The sequence below is a fragment of the Notolabrus celidotus genome, chromosome 23, assembly GCF_009762535.1.
Source record: "Notolabrus celidotus isolate fNotCel1 chromosome 23, fNotCel1.pri, whole genome shotgun sequence".
Lineage (NCBI taxonomy): Eukaryota > Metazoa > Chordata > Actinopteri > Labriformes > Labridae > Notolabrus > Notolabrus celidotus.
Genome location: NC_048294.1, coordinates 21,133,460 through 21,151,321, shown reverse-complemented (window position 1 = coordinate 21,151,321; position 17,862 = coordinate 21,133,460). Strand labels below are relative to the sequence as shown.

General features: G+C 42.0%; 1 protein-coding gene across 1 annotated transcript in view; it reads left to right on the top strand.

Moving 5' to 3' along the window:
* The window catches only part of zanl (zonadhesin, like), a 31,655-nt gene that overhangs the window by 4,729 nt on the left and 9,064 nt on the right, over positions 1-17,862 (top strand). The window contains 30 exon segments of the mRNA XM_034677209.1: positions 2,799-2,948; positions 3,060-3,325; positions 4,321-4,405; positions 4,491-4,640; positions 4,916-5,083; positions 5,168-5,265; positions 5,355-5,433; positions 5,544-6,245; positions 6,375-6,568; positions 6,671-6,812; positions 6,984-7,228; positions 7,307-7,455; positions 7,573-7,701; positions 8,080-8,218; positions 9,242-9,383; positions 9,550-9,558; positions 9,561-9,742; positions 9,839-9,977; positions 10,913-11,029; positions 11,366-11,490; positions 11,830-11,975; positions 12,554-12,697; positions 12,985-13,092; positions 13,907-14,076; positions 15,322-15,524; positions 15,740-15,884; positions 16,067-16,314; positions 16,416-16,593; positions 16,877-16,985; positions 17,691-17,785. Of these exon segments, the coding sequence (XP_034533100.1) occupies positions 2,799-2,948; positions 3,060-3,325; positions 4,321-4,405; positions 4,491-4,640; positions 4,916-5,083; positions 5,168-5,265; positions 5,355-5,433; positions 5,544-6,245; positions 6,375-6,568; positions 6,671-6,812; positions 6,984-7,228; positions 7,307-7,455; positions 7,573-7,701; positions 8,080-8,218; positions 9,242-9,383; positions 9,550-9,558; positions 9,561-9,742; positions 9,839-9,977; positions 10,913-11,029; positions 11,366-11,490; positions 11,830-11,975; positions 12,554-12,697; positions 12,985-13,092; positions 13,907-14,076; positions 15,322-15,524; positions 15,740-15,884; positions 16,067-16,314; positions 16,416-16,593; positions 16,877-16,985; positions 17,691-17,785 (4,956 nt within the window).

Here is a 17,862-nt window from a genome sequence, read left to right as displayed (position 1 = left end):
TATTTGGATTATTAGTAGTCTGTCTGACCCTGTTAAACAGCTTCAAATGATCTGATAATCTGGAGGTGCAGGTTTGAAACTGCTGTCCATTTCTGTAAGTGGGAATTGTTGTAAAATCCCTGTTTGATATTTAAAAGAGAGTGTATGATGAATAAGTTATTCTTTTATATAGGCGAAAATTCAACTTGTTTCGCTTCTTTTTAAAATATTATTATTGTTACTTTTATTATTATTATTATTATTATTATTATTATTCTTGTTATTATTATTATTTATTTGTTTTTTATTGGTGAAAAAAAGAACACGACAGAAAATCAAACAATAAAAAGAAACAAACTAAAGTAAGGTGATACAGTGCAAACACATGACCAAGAACAAAAGAGGAGCAAGAACAAATCCAGTAAGGTTTACTTTAAAGACTTCATTTATATGTGTAAGAAGGAAGCAATATTGCATAAAGATTTAACTATTGTGTAAAAAATATAACAAATGTGGGAAAAGTCGCTTCTTTCCATTCTCTAGTTTCAGAAGAGGTTGTTTCCTGCAGAGATCAGAGGATTTGTGAGTCCTCTTTGATCTTGTGTTGTTTGTTAAGGCTGATAATAAACCAGAGCTCTACCTCGTGTCGTTAATCACAGCTCTGATTTTTCAGTCTGACATAAATCAATCATAGTTATGTAACCACAGGTCTTTTGTTCCCTTCCTTCATCTGTTATTATCTAATAACTAAGCACACACGCATCCATTTAAACCATGAAGTGATCGAGCTGGTAAAACTTTTAACTAACTTTAACCGGAGTGTTTGTTTTTCTCTCTTTTACAGGCTGCAGAGAACACAGAGAGAAGATGGTGAGTTGATTTTTATGATACAGTAAATCCTCACACACACACGCATACACACACACACACACACACACACACACACACACACACACACACACACACACACACACACACACACACACACACACACACACACACACACACGCACACTGATAAAACAATGTACATACAAATCTAAGTATTATCTTAGCTCACGTGACCCAAGTTCTGTCCTTGAGATGCAAGTGGACTTTAGCTCCTTCCAGCTCTTTATCTTAATGATACACAACCAACACACTTTCACATGATAACACACCTAACACACACAACACGCTGAGGTATCAGCAGTCAGTCATTAAGTCACTTTCATGTGTTTTCCATCCTCTGATTGAAGAAGCCTGACATGAGGTACTGAATGTCCAAGTGCAAACAGATACTATAATAAAAGTATTCTTCATTTGAGAGGAAGAGCCAACACCTGAACAAATCTACCTGAAGTTATAGTTACTGACCAATAGTTTTACTTTGACTCTCACAAAGGTGATTTAGAAAAAGGCAAGTACGTTGTTTTGTTTTTTTAATATTAGAACATTTGAAAATACTCAAATTACTACTTAAACATTTTATATAATAAGACTTGAGTAAAAATCATGTAGTTTAAAAATATTCAAAGAGGAAAAGTAATTAAGAAGAAGATTAAGGCATTAGACACAAATTAAAATTCTGTCACTTTAAATAACTTTTAACAATTGTAGTTTTTTATTCTGAGAAACAAAGTCATAATTATTTTTTTTCAAATTACACCTTAAAGTTTTTTTTGGGGCCCAAATCCTCTTATTAGTAAGTATTTTAACGTGAAATAGGTTAACTAAATGTTCAATATTTTTTTTAGAATTGTTTACTCTTGTTAGATTTGTAGAAGTCAGAAAGTTTTTAAATAAAATGACTGCACCTTAAAAAAGTAAAGGATTTGTTTCCTATCACTTTTCAAAATTCTAAAATAATTTTAAAATAACTGTCACTTTAAATTTTCAAGAAATTCAAAACTAGGAAATGTACTTTTGTTTAATTTTTTTAAATGAAATAAGACGAAACTTGGAACACAGTTTGGAGAATTAATACATTAGTCAAGTTACTGTTACTTTAGAGAACTCTTTAAAAAAAAGTGGCAAATTAAACAAACTCAAAACTGGTGAATAAAATGTTTAATTTTTAAAATAAATTTAAACCTTTGAAAATATGTTGTTTTGGCACCCCACATACAGAGGCTACAGTCTTTGTTCCCGAGGTCGCCGGTTAGACTCCCGGCCTTGACCATTTGCTGCATGTCTTCCCCCGCTCTCTACTCCCCACATTTCCTGTCTCTCTTCAGCTGCCCAATCAAATTAAGGCAAAAAAAACAATAAATATAACTTTTCATTATGTTGCTTTGGATTTGTTAAAAGAAATAAGGCTCTTAAAATAACAAAAACGGATATGTGACTTTGGTAAAAGAACTGTTACTTTAAAAAAATGTAAACTATTTTTACTCAGGTAGAGGTAGCTTAGTTTAAAACAAAAACATATTAAATCTAGTCAAATAAAAAGAAAGAAATGTTAATTTTAGGAAATTTTTGTTCTATTTTGAATACTTAAAATGTTAAAAAAATGACTGCTGTTTCAAAATGATTACCAAGATAGAAAAAAAGTTTACAATGTGAGATCAAATGTGCTCGGGAACGCGTTGTACCTTCTTACACAGTTTGAGTTAAAAACACGCACAAATCTTTTGTGCATTCCAAGCTTTTCACAGTAATAAGAAACACTCTCAGTGCTGTGAAAGGGTTCTGCCTCTTTGTCTTCATATTGTAGATGGGAGGTTAAAATGGTGATGTTTCAAATGCTGGTCTAAGAATGTTTTTTGCCCTCACATTATCCGTGTTTCTTAATGTAATGTGTCGACTTGTTCACTAATCAATGCCAATGTGTTTCTCCAGCAGCGGTCCTGACCTCCTGTGATTTTAACCAGAACAGCAAACCATACTGTGACTTCACTCAGGACTCTACAGACAACAGCGACTGGACGAGACATACAGGTCCAACCCCAACAGACAACACCGGCCCAAGTGGAGACTACCCCGATGGAGGTCAGTCCCAAATGCTTAATTTGATCTTTCTTATTTTTTTACTCTAAGCTCACAGGAACCAGGCCATGACAGATCCATGATAAAAACAATTGTCTCCCTGTCTGTTTGCAGAGGGATACTACATCTACCACGAGGCTGATAATGTGGCAAATGAACAGAACGCTCGTCTGCTGAGCCCGAGCATCACGTCACCATCCAATGAGATCTGTGTCCGCTTTCGGTACTACATGTATGGCATAGATAGTAGAAACATTTTGAAGGTTCTGGCGAAGAGGGCTGTTGGGGAGGATGAAGTGTTTTCCAAAAAGGGGATCCAGAGTCCATCCTGGTTGCTGGGCTCTGTCACAGTGCCAAAACCAAGCGCAGACAGTGTTGTGGTAAGTGTTAGCATGTCGTTGTAAAGATGTTGGTCCAACAGTCTGAAGTGTTGCAAACTAACTCCTCCAAATGTTTGGGAATTTTTCTGAATTCATGGAGAACAAGTTCAATCTTGGCGAAGTCCTTAAACCTTCTTGTTGATTTAATTGCAATTATATGATATTAATGCAAAGAGACAGATAAAAGAGAGTATGCCAGTTCCTAAGCCAAGCAGTCTAAGCCTATAGCAGCATCACTAGGAGCTGGTCCTACAAGACAAGGGAGCTCAGGGACTCCAGAAAGGTCTATGGTTAGTAACCATGATAGGCAACAGAGGAGAGAGAGGGAAAGACAGGATCCAGGGTGTCAGTTCCCCCAGCAGTCTAAGCCTACAGCAGTCTAAGCCTATAGCAGTAAGGAGCTGACAAGCCTGCGCCAGCTTTGACTGTAAGCTTTATCAAAAAGGAAAGTGTGAAGCCTACTCTTAAAAGTAGAGAGGGTGTCTGCCTCCTGGACCCTGACTGGTAGAGGATTCCAAAGGAGAGGGGCCTGTTGGCTGAGGACTCTACCTCCCATACTACTTTTACCTATTCTATTTTTCTAATTTGAGGACTCATTGCGACTAACTGGTCCATTGTTTGGGCGCAGCGATCTCACTCACTGATTTAGCTGGTTTGAAATTTGGCTGTTCCCATCTTTTAACATACAGTATGGGGCGATAGAGGGGAGGGGCTCGAGTTTATTGCAAAATGTCTTTCCCAATTTTGTGCAAATAAGGAACAAATTCACTGTAGATTTCATGCCTAAAAAGATCATAATACACTGACTTGTGTTTAATCCACAATAAATATAAATCTCGCCATAGAAGATAAATTAGAGATAAATTGTCACGCAGCTGTTGAAGTACAATTTCCTAAAGGGGGATCTAATCTAACCACACCCGTATGTCACAAAGTAATATCTACTGTAAAATGTTATCATGGTTGGTGAAAGTGTTTTCTCTCTGTGTCTGTAGATTGTTTTCGAGCATGTAAAAGGCTTCAGTGCTTCTTGTGACACAGCCCTGGACAACATTGTTATTACTGATGGATCATGTGACTGTAAGTATACACACACATACACTCATGCACACACACAGTCACATGAATTGGTATTTCATTAACTGTCTAAATGTTTTATCCACAGCTTGTGTTCACGGCTGTGATTTTGACAATGCTGAACTTTGTGGGTGGACTGTTGAAACTGAGAATGAGGAACTATTTGGATTTGAACTTTGGAATGGGCAGACAGATGTCGAAGGAACCGGACCTGATAGTGATTTCTCCAAACCAGGATGTAAGTGCTTCTTTTTTAATACGATACGATACAATAAGACACAAAGCTGTAGTTACTTAGACCACATGTTTGGATGGCCCTCCATTGTCTTTTAGGTTTCTATCAAACAGGAAGTGGTGACATGCTAGTGATTAGTGAGATTTTCTAAACGTACACAATTTGTAAACCTTGAGCATAGTGATCACCACATGTTCAGTTTCCACTCTGAGTGTACCGTCAAAGGAAAATGGCTGCCATATGAACAATGAGATTTATTTTGACTCTTCTGTGTGTAGTTGGTGAGTACATGTTGATGAACTCTGGGGAGGCTATCCCTGGTGAGACGTCTCGGATCATAAGTCCTATGACAACCCCAACCTCTGGCTGCCTGGACCTCACCTTCCACTACTACCTGTTTGGCACCAGCACCAACATGGAGATCAGCGTCCACACCGTTAACGCAGGTAAAACATGACAACCAAAAAAAGGATTCAGACAGTGTAATACTTAAATTGAACTAAACTTGATTTTGTTTATGTGTGTACCAGCTGGAGTCCTTGGATCTGCTCTCTGGTCTATCAGGGGAAACCAGGGTGAAGAATGGAAGCCTGCAAAAGTCAGCTACCGGGGATCTGCTGCCGTCAAGGTAAAAACTAAGAGTCTGTGTTTCTATGATTATTTTAGCAGGTGTGTATAACAAAGATGCTAACTTTCCCTTCCCTTGGTATGTTTTAGTTTGCTATTGTGGGTACCTTCGGAGAAACTCTTCTGACTGATATTGCTATTGATGCCGTGTGTGTCTCGACCTGTGAAGGTAAGATTAGACAAGAAAGAGATTCAGGTTCCTTTCTCATCGATCAGAAGTATGAGAACTGTGAAAATAAAAGATGGTTTCATGATACAACCTCTATTTTTTATTTACAGACACACCGGTTACTCCAGGGCCAACAACTCCAAGGCCAACTACACCAAAACCAACAACTCCTGGGCCATCAACTCCAAAACCAACAACTCCTGGGCCATCAACTCCAAAACCAACAACTCCTGGGCCAACAACTCCAAAACCAACAACTCCCGGGCCAACTACACCAAAACCAACAACACCTGGACCTACAACGCCTAAACCAACAACTCCTGGGCCAACTACACCAAAACCAACAACACCTGGACCATCAACGCCTAAACCAACAACTCCTGGGCAAACTACGCCAAAACCAACAACTCCTGGGCCAACTACACCAAAACCATCAACTCCTGGGCCAACTACACCAAAACCAACAACTCCTGGACCATCAACGCCTAAACCAACAACTCCAAAACCAACAACTCCTGGACCATCAACGCCTAAACCAACAACTCCAAAACCAACAACTCCAAAACCAACAACACCTGGACCATCAACACCTAAACCAACAACTCCTGGACCATCAACTCCTGGACCTACAACTCCAAAACCAACAACTCCCGGGCCATCAACTCCCAAACCGACAACTCCAAAACCAACAACTCCCAAACCTACAACTCCAAAACCAACAACTCCCGGGCCATCAACTCCAAAACCAACTACTCCTCGACCAACTACTCCCAGACCAACAACTCCAAGGCCAACAACAGCCGAACCCCCAAGTACGACATATAGTTAGGAAAGCTTTCTTTTTAATAATTCAGATTTTCATGGTCTTATGGAGTTCTCCTTTGTTTAAGCATTTTTTGAAGAAATTTCCTTCAATATAAAATCTTGTATTTGTCCTACAGATCCATGTCCACCTAATGCAGAGTATATAGACTGCGGTCCAGCTTGTATTCCCACCTGTATGGAACCGTCCACCAACTGTACTGGCTCCTGTATTAGTGGCTGCTTCTGTAAACCAGGGTTTGTCTTCAAGGGAAGGCACTGTGTGCCACTGGAGAAATGTGGCTGCCTGGATGACAATAATAACTATTATCAGGTCAGGTGTCCTCCATAAAATTCCTACAGGCATTCTCCTTTAATTTATCCTGAGCAATTCAAGTTTGACACAAGTTCTGATCCTGTGTGAATTTTGTTTCAGCCCGGGGAGATCGTATTTGGTGATGGCTGCTCGAAGCTGTGCCGCTGTGCCGGGAATTACACTTTGGAATGTGTTGATAACTCCTGTGATGTCACTGAAGAGTGTCGCGAGATTAATGGAGTTTCAGGCTGCTATCCTAAAGGTAAAAGACTTGGCGTCCCCCATGTTTCATCTCAAACTTACCTTCTTGAAGCTAATACAGTCTCAGGTTATCAGCTCTCACCATCAGCTCTACTTCACTGTGAATATTTTAGTTAGGGCTACCTTCAACTTCACATTTTGGCCTGTAACATATCATTTGGATTTCCCTCAGGAACATCTTCATGTATTGCATCCGGTGATCCCCACTACACCACCTTTGACAAAAAAAAGTACAACTTCATGGGGAACTGCACCTATTTGATGTCTGCACCCTGCAACACCACAGATCTGCAGTACTTTGAGGTCCATGCAGACAATGAAAATCGTTTCAACAGGCCCACTATCTCTTACGTGAAGGCAGTACATGTGTATGTACGCAATGTGAAGATCTCCATCCTCAAAGGCGGTACTGTCCAGGTAAGAAAGGAGAGGAGGAGCATGGTAGCTATCATTTCTACAAGACTGTGTAAAATACTTAAATTCCTCCCCTTACAGGTAAATGGGACCAACGTCAACCTGCCTGTAACTCCAGCCCCTGGTGTCTCTGTGTACAAATCCGGAAAGCACTACACTGTGTCCACAGACTTTGGTTTAACTGTTCGCTATGATGGAAACCACTTCATGGACATCAAAATTATTAAAGAGTGAGTGCAGACTGAAGTAAAAATGCTAAAATGGACTCTGATGGTTCATGACTTAAAAGTGCCAAGGATCTTCCTTCCAAAAATCACAGGCTTGATGTTCTTGTTATTTTTTTGCAGCTATCGGGACTCACTGTGTGGGCTGTGTGGAGACTATGATGGAGACACCAAAGACGACTTCCGTAAACCAGATGGATCATTGACCAGCAGCCCCAATGAGTTCGGACACAGCTGGAACACTGATCCAGAGTAAGGAGCAAACATTAATATCTATACCAATACCCATATGAAAACTTTAAAGACCTTCCCTTAGTCTGTCAAACCTTGATTATCTGAACACCAAAGGGTCAGATTGCCCAAGTCACAACACAACATCCATCCATAATCTTCCATTATTAATGATCACACTGCAGTTGCAGCATTCTTGCCAAGGCTTTCCAAAGCCAGGTCTGAAACAGAGAGCTTAGAGTGGGCCTCCAGGTTCCTCCCAGTTAGATATGCCTTGAAAATATCCTGTGCCTTAGAAGGAGCCCGATCCAGTGCCACTTACTGTTAGCATACATCCAATATAAAAAGTAACTGACCACCACAGGCAGAGCTTCTCTAACTGGCAGTCTGTGTCTGCAGGTGTAACAAGAAACCCAACACCACCATCCCTGGGTGTAATGAAGAAGAACAGGACCTTTATGAGAGCTCTGGATACTGCGGCATGTTGCTGGACAAAAATGGTCCCTTCGCTGTGTGCCACCCCAAAGTCAACCCCAACGTGAGTCACTACACACACAGTCATGTACATACCCAACCCTTTGCTGTAACACTTTTTGTGACGTCTTGTTGGGTGGATATTTGTTTTTTGGGGGACCTAGGGGTTTTGGTCATTGATGAGGGAAGTGAGGAAAATGGAGAGAGAGAAGTCAGAGGGATGTAAAAAAGAGGGAAGGGAAGGCAGAGCCAGATTAGGCAGGAGATCACCTTCACCTGTTGGACTGTAAGCTCTGCCTCCCCCTGCTTCCACATTTTCATGAGAGCAGAAAGTTAGGGAAGCCTCTTTAGGCGAGGACCCCAGCTAGGCCAGGCTGTACTCTCTACCTCCCCTTACTTTCCCCATTCACACCAGGAAAGAGAAAGCAAAGAAGAGGGTCTGTAGCATTATTTTAAAAAGAAGACATAGAGGACAGAGCCAGAGCAGGACCCTAGTTTGGACTAGAGCTCAACTCTGCTAGTTTAGGCTGTATGCTCTGCCTCTCCCTGCTTCCCCATTTTCAAAAGGGAAGAGAGAGGAGAGAGAAAAGTAAGCAGTGGGATGTTTAAAATAGGAAAGCTGGAAAAGCCTTTGATTGGAGTTCACTCCCATTAAGTTAGGCTGCATGCTCAACCTCCCCCTCCTTCCCCACCTTAATGGGATAAGAGAGGAAAGTAGAGAAAGCAACCAGATCGAAAAGTATATAAAGAGATATTAGAAAGCAGTTAGGGAAGGCAGAGCCAAGGCTAGATCTCACCCCTATAGATCAGGCCGTATGCTCTGCCTCCCTCTGCTTCCCATCTTCATGAAGGAAGAGAGGGAATAGGAACATAGACTGTATAACAAATGAATGTAGTATCTGTGACGTCACCCATCTGTTCCTGCTGAACACAACCTAACTTCGTCCGAGCTAGTGTGAGGTAAATGAGCTACTCAGACCTAAACTGTTTTTTGAACTTTTTTGAGGAACCTCAGTTTCTAACACTTGATATTTTAAGACAGGAGGTTGCCGCTTGAACAGAAACTAAATATTGTGTTCATCCTCAGAACTACTTTAGGGACTGTCTCTTTGATCTTTGCGAGCTGGATGGAGCCCAGCCCATTCTGTGTGAAGCCATCGAAGCATACGTCAATGAATGCCAAGACCGCGGCGTCAACATTGGACCCTGGAGGAATGAAACCTTCTGCCGTGAGTCTTGACTGTATCAGTAGATCCAGAAAATATATGTAGATTGACTCTCTGAAGTATGATAACTAAACCTGAAGGCCTAAATAGTGAGACACCTGGGAGTGATGCTGAGACGTGTCTGTTCCCAGCCTGTCCCTGACTCTTGCTCCCCTTTCTTCACCCACAGCTCTGAAATGCCCCCCAACAGCCACTACGATCACTGTGCAGACTCCTGTCAGGAGACCTGCTCTGGGAAACCTCCCTCATGCAGCGGTCCCTGCTCCGAGGGTTGTGTGTGTGACCCCGGCTACATCCTGAGCGCCGGCAAGTGTGTGAAGAAGAGTTCCTGTGGGTGCAGTTATAACGGACAGTACTATGAGGTGGGTTTGTGTTCAAGTCAGGCTGAGGAGGAGTGTGTCCTTTGTTTAAATGTATAGTTCTAATAAGTGTGTTGTGTGTGTTTTTGTATGTTTCAGGATGGAGAGGAGTTTTACAAGGACAACTGTCAGGAGAAGTGCAGGTGTAATTCTCCCAATTTGAACTGTACGGCCTCTGCATGCCCCCCAATGCATGAGTGTAAAAACCAGGGTGGAGATCTGGGATGTTATCCAATCGGTGAGTAAACACCCCTGGAGGAGGAAACTGCTGTGTCATTCTCATGTAGTCCTAAAGAAGAGGTCAGGGGGAAAAACTGCCCACTGTGCAGTAAAAAATGTATGAATTGCAAAAGAAGAAAAAAAGACAATTAAAAAAGTGTTGAAGAATATAAAAAAAGGTGATTGCACTTTGCAAGTTTATGCACACCAATGCAAACATTTTGCTTTGGAGGCAAATTGTTTAAAATTCAAAGGTTTTGGGGCGTTACTGGCCTAGCAGTCTAAGCACGCCCCCATATACAGTGGGGGCGCAGTTGCAGGGATCGTAGGCTTGACTTCCTGCCTCTACCATTTCCTGCATGTTTTCGCCCGCTGTCTGCTCACCACACATCCAGTCTCTCTCTAGCTTTCCTGTCAAATAAAGGGAAAAAATCCCCCAAAAAATCCCATTAAAAAAGGAAGTTCTTTAAGCAATTTTTTTTTTTAAATCTTTTTACACATTTAAACGTTTTTTAGAAAATGAAGTTAGTGTACAAATTATGTTATGTTACGTTATGTTTGATTTTTAAATTTTTGTTTGCAAATACTAAAATTGGTTGAGAATTAAACATCTGGTTTGTAAATCTTGCATATCAAAGTTTGTATGCAACTAAATAAAAAGTATCAAAAACATATACATTCAGATCCTAATACTCACCGTCAGTGGATTTTGGAGAGACGCCAGCGCCACACAAACCAGTTTTGAAATTTCATTAAATACATTACATCCGGTTAAATATTCCGAAACTAGTATTTTTAAATCTTGCACTTAAGGTGGGTGTAAGAAAACTTTACATGTGTGACTGTAACGATTGAATTAACTGAACATCAGAGGCAGAAAAACTTGAGCTGTTGTCTGAGTGTTTTTTTTTGTGAGACCTTCTCGTGTTGTTTATACTCGTTTTCCTCTCTCAGGCTCAGAGGACTGCGTTGTGTCCGGAGATCCTCACTACCACACCTTTGACAAGAAATACTTCACCTTCATGGGAACGTGCACCTACACACTCGCCCGATCCTGCAAGAACAACACAGGTAGGAGCAGCTAACAGCAACATTAGCCCTCATCGAGACGGTTCATCTCTCATTATTCATCAAACATTCACTCGGGTACTTTATGTGATCCTGAGAAGCTTCCTAACACCAGAAGGTGGCACCATGGACTCATGATAAAGTTAACATGTTGATGACTGTAAAGACATATTTGTAGTTCATGGTGACAAATCTTTTTCTGGATGTTACATCTTCTCAAAGTGGTGTTCAGGAAACATATAAAGTCCATAAAGAAGACATTGTTTCCTGATGAGAAGGAAAGAGCAAAGTGAACTCAGATTAAAAATGTTCCCACGTTTTGGTGTGTTTCTTGTGCAGGTCCTTGGTTCTCTGTGGAGGGTAAGAACGAGGAGCGGGGAATGTCAGGCGTGTCGTACCTGAAGAAACTCTACGTCACTGTGGATGGAGTCACTGTGACCCTGATGAAGAGCAGGAGGACTCTGGTGAGTGTGGACCACATGTGACTCAGCTGTATCTCTCTCTGTCTCTCTCTGTATCAGTCCTAATCTTCTGGTTTAGTGAAATTAAACTGCCCCTTGTTCTCTTCACCTTTTTATTCAATCTTATCCTCCCTTCTTTTATCTTTTGTAATGCCATAATCCCAGAAATCTGTCCGCTCTCTTCCTCATCTGTGTGATCCATCAGGTTTTCTCTGCTTTAAATCCTTGTGTGCGGAATGTTTATCCATGTTTCTGATAATCCGTCATACATCAGATTTTAAAACGAGTGTTGACCACGATGGGGCCTCTGTCTAACATCTCCATGTCTTCGTCTCCTCGCAGGTGAATGGACGGAGGGTGGCGCTCCCTCACTCTCCCTCCCCCCTCATGTCTCTGAGTCTGGCTGGTCAGTACGTCACCCTGCAGACCACCTTCGGCCTGGTGGTGCGCTGGGATGGCAACCATTACGCTCAGATCTCAGTCCCCAGGTTGGTGGAAAACACACCTCATGACATTTATCAGACAAGGACAAATGTGAACACTGTTTCTGATATCCCATGGGCTCATTGGCTGGTTGCAGACATTTACATTTTTGGAAGAAGAAGAAGAAGTATGAAAGCTTGAAAAAAACACAAAAATAATAAATGCAAAGACCGTCTGGAGCCTCCTGTCACCATTTTGGCCCTCAGCTCTCGCACCACACTCAGATTCAGCGTTTCAAAGTGAGAGGACAAAAAATGTAGAAACACTCTTCAGGATGTGATAATCTGGATGAAATCTGAATCTAGCCCTTTAATCTCTGACACAACAAAAGAGGAACATTTCCCAGAAAACAGCTTAAGAAATCAGCTGAGGGTTAAAGGTCACACAGATCTGCTATCATTCATAAATCCTCTGAGCGATCTGGATACTGTGGTGTGATTGATGACGGTGGGACTAAAGGTTTCACGCACAGATTCCTGCTCTTCGTTTCTTTGTTTGTCGACTTCCAAACTGTTTGATCCTTTAAGACTTCTTAAGACGCTCCTCTTCATCTCTTAATCCCTCCTCATCTTCCTCCGTGCAGCTCCTACTATGACCAGATGTGCGGCCTCTGTGGCGACTATGACGGGAACGCGAACAATGACTTCACCAAACCAGATGGCAACCAGGCCGGGAACGTGAACGACTTTGGGAACAGCTGGCAGACGGAGGAGGATGAGGATGACTCGTGAGTTCACGTGCTTCATCTCTGTGCTGTAATCTGAGAATTATGGAAGTCCTTCAGGCTTTCTTAGAATTTAGAGCATGTGAGCGGGCTGCGTGTGACCCTTTAATCTGCACGTGTTCAGTTAGAAACAAGGTGGGAGTGACGTGAAGCAGAGCACACCGCCGGGTCTCTGTTCTGAGTGCACAGTGACGTTTTGTGCACAAAACAAACAGTTTAGCAGATTAAATTCATATTCTGTCGACTGAAGAACTGCAAACTGACCCTGATGTTGTGTTTGCGTTAACCAGGTGTACGCCAGGTACCAAACCAGACCCAGAGTGTGACCCCACTCTGGAGGCTGAGGTGGTGAAACCAGACAAATGTGGCAAGATCGAGGATGAAGCTGGACCCTTCAGGTGAGAGTGCACAAAACCTTACACAGACAACAGCGACCCCACTCAGGTCTTATTTACTTGTTTATCCGTGTGAACAACCAATGTAGCCACGAAAACAAGCGGGCCCCTTTAAGAGCACATCACTTTATCTCATCGTCTCATTAGGTGATTTATTCTTAAGTTCATCAACACATCTCCTCACACACGTTCCAATAACATTTACATTATTGTACTCTGATTTTATGAGTCTAACCTTCAGCATATCTCCTTGAATCTCTGAACGCAGACTCCTCCCTGCTACGCGCAGAGTCAGCTCTTATTTATTGGAGTGCGTAGGCGTGCATGCGTCAGATTACTCACTGTGTGTAAAGGCCGGTCAGAGGGTGTGGCTGCTTTAAGATATCTGTTTATTGGTTCAATTACGTTCCTATACGCTACTACTAGACGGTTGGTGTTTTCTGAAAGAGCAGTCTGCGCACGTGTCCATAAATTGTCCCAATGCACAGATTGTGTTATCTTTATCGGACTGCATGGACTCTGCACCACTCCCACACACACACACAGACACACTCATGCACACATACACACACATTCACGCACACCTGAGTATTGACTGCAGGTACAGAAAAGTCTGATTAGGGTTCCCTGCAGAGATCAAGCTTTTTGTCTTTCTCCATCAGCCCTGCAATGAAATCACAGACGTGCTTCTTCTCTTTATTGAAACGTTAACTTCCTGACTTCTTGGGATTTGTAGTTTTTAGCACACCTGTGATTTATTTGGTCTCTCTTGTGTCATGTACCGTCCTCCTGACTCGTTGCTCTCCTCTGTTTTTAGGGAGTGTATCGACAAGGTGGATCCCTCCCCGTTCTTTAAGAACTGCGTGTACGACATGTGTCGGTATAACGGAGCGCAGAACGTTCTGTGTGACTCTCTGCAGGCTTACACCGACGCCTGTCAGAGCGCCGGAGCCAAAGTGTACCCATGGAGGACTCCAGACTTCTGTCGTAAGTTATCAGGAGAGATTTTATCAACCAGAATTTAGATGTTTGTTTAAAATCTACAAAGTGGGCCGCAGGTGGCCTAGTGGTCTAAGCTCCCCACATACAGAGCCCATAGTCCTCGTCCCAGAGGTCGCCAGTTTGACTCCCGGCCGCGACCATGCACCAAAATATTTTCAGTTTGCTCATTGAGGACATGTATTTGAAAATAAAAAAATTGATTTATTTAGAAAATACTTTTCCAAATAATTATATTTTTATTTTTAAATCAAAACCTTTTCAATTTTTAAATCAAAATAATCCAAAATATATGTTTTTTATTTTCAAGTCAAAATCTTTATTTTTCATATCATTAGGGTTAATTTTTTATCTCAAAATTTCAAATTAAACTACATTTACAACTAGAAATACATAAATCTCTTAATAACCCAAAAATGAATTTAAAAAACTTGCAGATGTTTCATTTGAAAGACAGAATTTATTTTTTCTCATTTTGGATTTTAATTTTAGATATCCCTTAAATGAAGTTTAGTTTATTCTGTTTGGCCTTTCAGTTCCTGATGCTATTTCTGTCTTTTTTCATGCAAACAAACAAGAAATCTAAAAGCAAAACCTTAAAAAGAGCATTAAAAAAAATGATGTTTTATTAGGTATACAATTAACTGAAAATTGCAAATCATGTAACAGTTTTTTCATTTAGAACATTTTATTTTAATGTTGACATTTTTTAAATGGACAAATCAGAAACGTTTAAAAAATCTATCAATCTTTTGCTCCAAGATCAAAAGATTTTATTCTTAATTTAAAGCCAATTTTCCCAAAATCAAATACTTTGTTTCATTTTGAAAATATTTTGTTTGCCTGTTGAAAATTTGGTTGCACTTAAAGTTTTGCTTGTTGATGAGTCGAGTCTTCTTCAAATCTAGTGACCTTTAGTGACCTTTGCACCATCGTCGCCAACAGTGGCAACATTTTTTATTCATAGGGGAAACTTTTTGGTTTTCAATCCAAACTTTTGACTCTGTAAAAAAATTTTTGGAAACACAAAAACTTGTTGGTTTTCCAATCAAATGTTTGCATTTAAAGCAGAAGTTTTGATTTGTATTTCTTGAATTTCATCTCACATTCATTAAACTTCGTAGTCAGCGTACCAAAAGAAGCTCAGACCATCCTCCGTCCTGCAGCCTGATGTTCATCTTTTACTCCTCGCTTGAATCCTCTCTTTCTCTCCTCTCCTGTCCCTCCCTGCAGCTCTGGCATGTCCTCCCAACAGCTCGTACTCTTTGTGCGTGAGCTCGTGTCCGGAGACGTGTCTGGGCACAGGTGGCCCCCCCGGCTGTGAGGACGTGTGTGTGGAGGGGTGCCAGTGTAACCCCGGCTTCATTCTCAGCAACGACAAGTGTGTGTCTCTGAAAGACTGCGGCTGTGTGGACGACAACGGATCCTATCACCCTGTGAGTGAAACGACGTGTTACATCTAAAGATTCCTCCTCTAAAGACAAGCCAGGAAGTTTTGTGACTGTACTGTGTGTATGTGACGCTATTTGCGTGTGTTTATGTTTGTGTGTGTGTGTGTGTGTGTGTGTGTGTGTGTGTGTGTGTGTGTGTGTGTGTGTGTGTGTCTGTGTGTGTGTGTGTGTGTGTGTGTGTGTGTGTGTGTGTGTGTCAGGTGGGAGATGACTGGTACCTGGAGGGCTGTGAGCAGAAGTGTCAGTGTCACGGTGGAGGTTTGATTCAGTGTCAGAACACCAGCTGCACACCCGTCACTGAGACCTGTAAGCTGCAGGACGGAGAATATGAATGTCATCCTGTTGGTACGTTCACACACACTCAAACACACTCAAACACTCACACATGCACTTAAAGGGACTTTGATACGGGTTGAAGCAATCTTCTTTAAGTAATTCCAAAACCTTTTCTACCTCTCAGTCCCAAAAATACAAAAATGAAACCCACAAAAAACTTCTACGGCTGACTTCTCCCCTCTCTCGTTCAGGATCCGGTATCTGCGTAGTATCCGGTGACCCCCACTACACCACCTTTGACAAACGCAGACACAACTACATGGGCGCCTGCTCCTACACCCTCACCAAGCCCTGCAATGAGTCGTCCGACCTGCCGTACTTCACCGTGGACACCCAGAACGAGCACCGAGGAAGCAACAAGAAGGTTTCTTACGTCAGAGCGGTGATGATCTACGTGAACGGTGTGAATGTCATCCTCGGGAAGGGACGCACGGTGCAGGTACGTCACCCAATCCAGACAATAGCTGATACATAATATCTCAAACAAACAGCTTTAACGAAGTCTCGTATCATCTTTCTCTTTCTCTCTCTGGCGTTCAGGTCAATGGGACTGTAGTCGTCCCGCCCGTCACCTCCATCCCTGGAGTTCACATCTACCTGAGCGGGAAGTTTATCGTCCTGGAGACCACCTTTGGTTTGAGGGTTCGTTTTGATGGAAACCACCACGCTGACGTCAGCGTTCCAAACACCTACAACGGCCTGCTCTGCGGCATGTGTGGTAAGAAGACTGGTTCTCCTCAGAGTAACGTTTAAAATAATAAATCCTGGGGCACCGGTGGCCTAGCGGTCTAAGTGACCCACATTTCCTGTCTCTCCTCAACTGTCCTTTCAATAAAGGCAAAAAAGCCCAATAACTTAGAATAAGTCCTGGGGTGTCAGTTGGACTCATGGTTTTGGTGTGTGTCCCGTGTGAGGAGGCTTGGAGATATACCTTAGTCCTGGACCCAAAAAACAGGTCAACAAAAACGTTCCAGAAAAATTTAACTTTGTTTCTTCTGCAGGAAATTTCAACCAAGACTCAAAAGACGACAACCTGAAACCAGACAACACAGCTGCTACAAACACCAATGAACTGGGAGACAGCTGGCAGATTCCTGACCCCCGTCCTGAGTGAGTCAGAACCTCAAATACATAAATACAGAACTATAACTCAACATATTCACTCTGATGGTCTGTAGTTTGAGTGCTGTGTTGGTTCAGCTTTATATAAATATCTAGACAATGTGCAGACAAATTTACTCAAATATGCAGAGTTATAAAAAGACATCCTTAAGGAGCTCTAAAAATGAGACTTTAATGCTCCTGTGAGGAGGTTCTGACTGGGTGCTGCTGCCTCTCTATGATCTACTAAAGCAAACAAAACCATCAACAAGAGGGATAAAGTCTTTATCGTCATTTCTAATGCCTGTAACCACTGCCGGGGGGGGGGGGGGGGGGGGGGGGGGGTCAGACCAGACGATTACAGCATGCCAGAGAAAGCCACTTTTTCACTTCCTCTGAAGCAAATATTAACAGTGAAGGATGCATCTCACTGTTAAAGACATCGGGGTCAGATTTTAGTTGGAAAAAATACCCCCACGTCACTCAAACAGGAAAGATGTATCAGGTACCAGTTTGTCCACAGGGGGCGCCAAACGCAACACAAACAGAAAGTCCCTCAGCTCTAACAACAGGCTCATCACTGTGCTGCATCGTCAGGAATTAGACTCGATCAGTTATGTTGTAGTTTTTTAAAAATGGGGGGCACTGAAGTTCTTTGTGGTTTAATGATGGTGTTTTTATTTTTAATCATTAAATCCTCGTTTTTTTGTTCAGCTGCACCAACGGAGGAGGACAGGAGGACTGTGATGAGGACGTGCAGGAGGAGGCCATGAAGCCCACCAGCTGTGGAATAATCACTGATCCTAACGGTACGACACACACACACACACACACACCTGCACATCCTGACCTATCATGATGAGAGCATTCAGTAAAATGTCTTCGT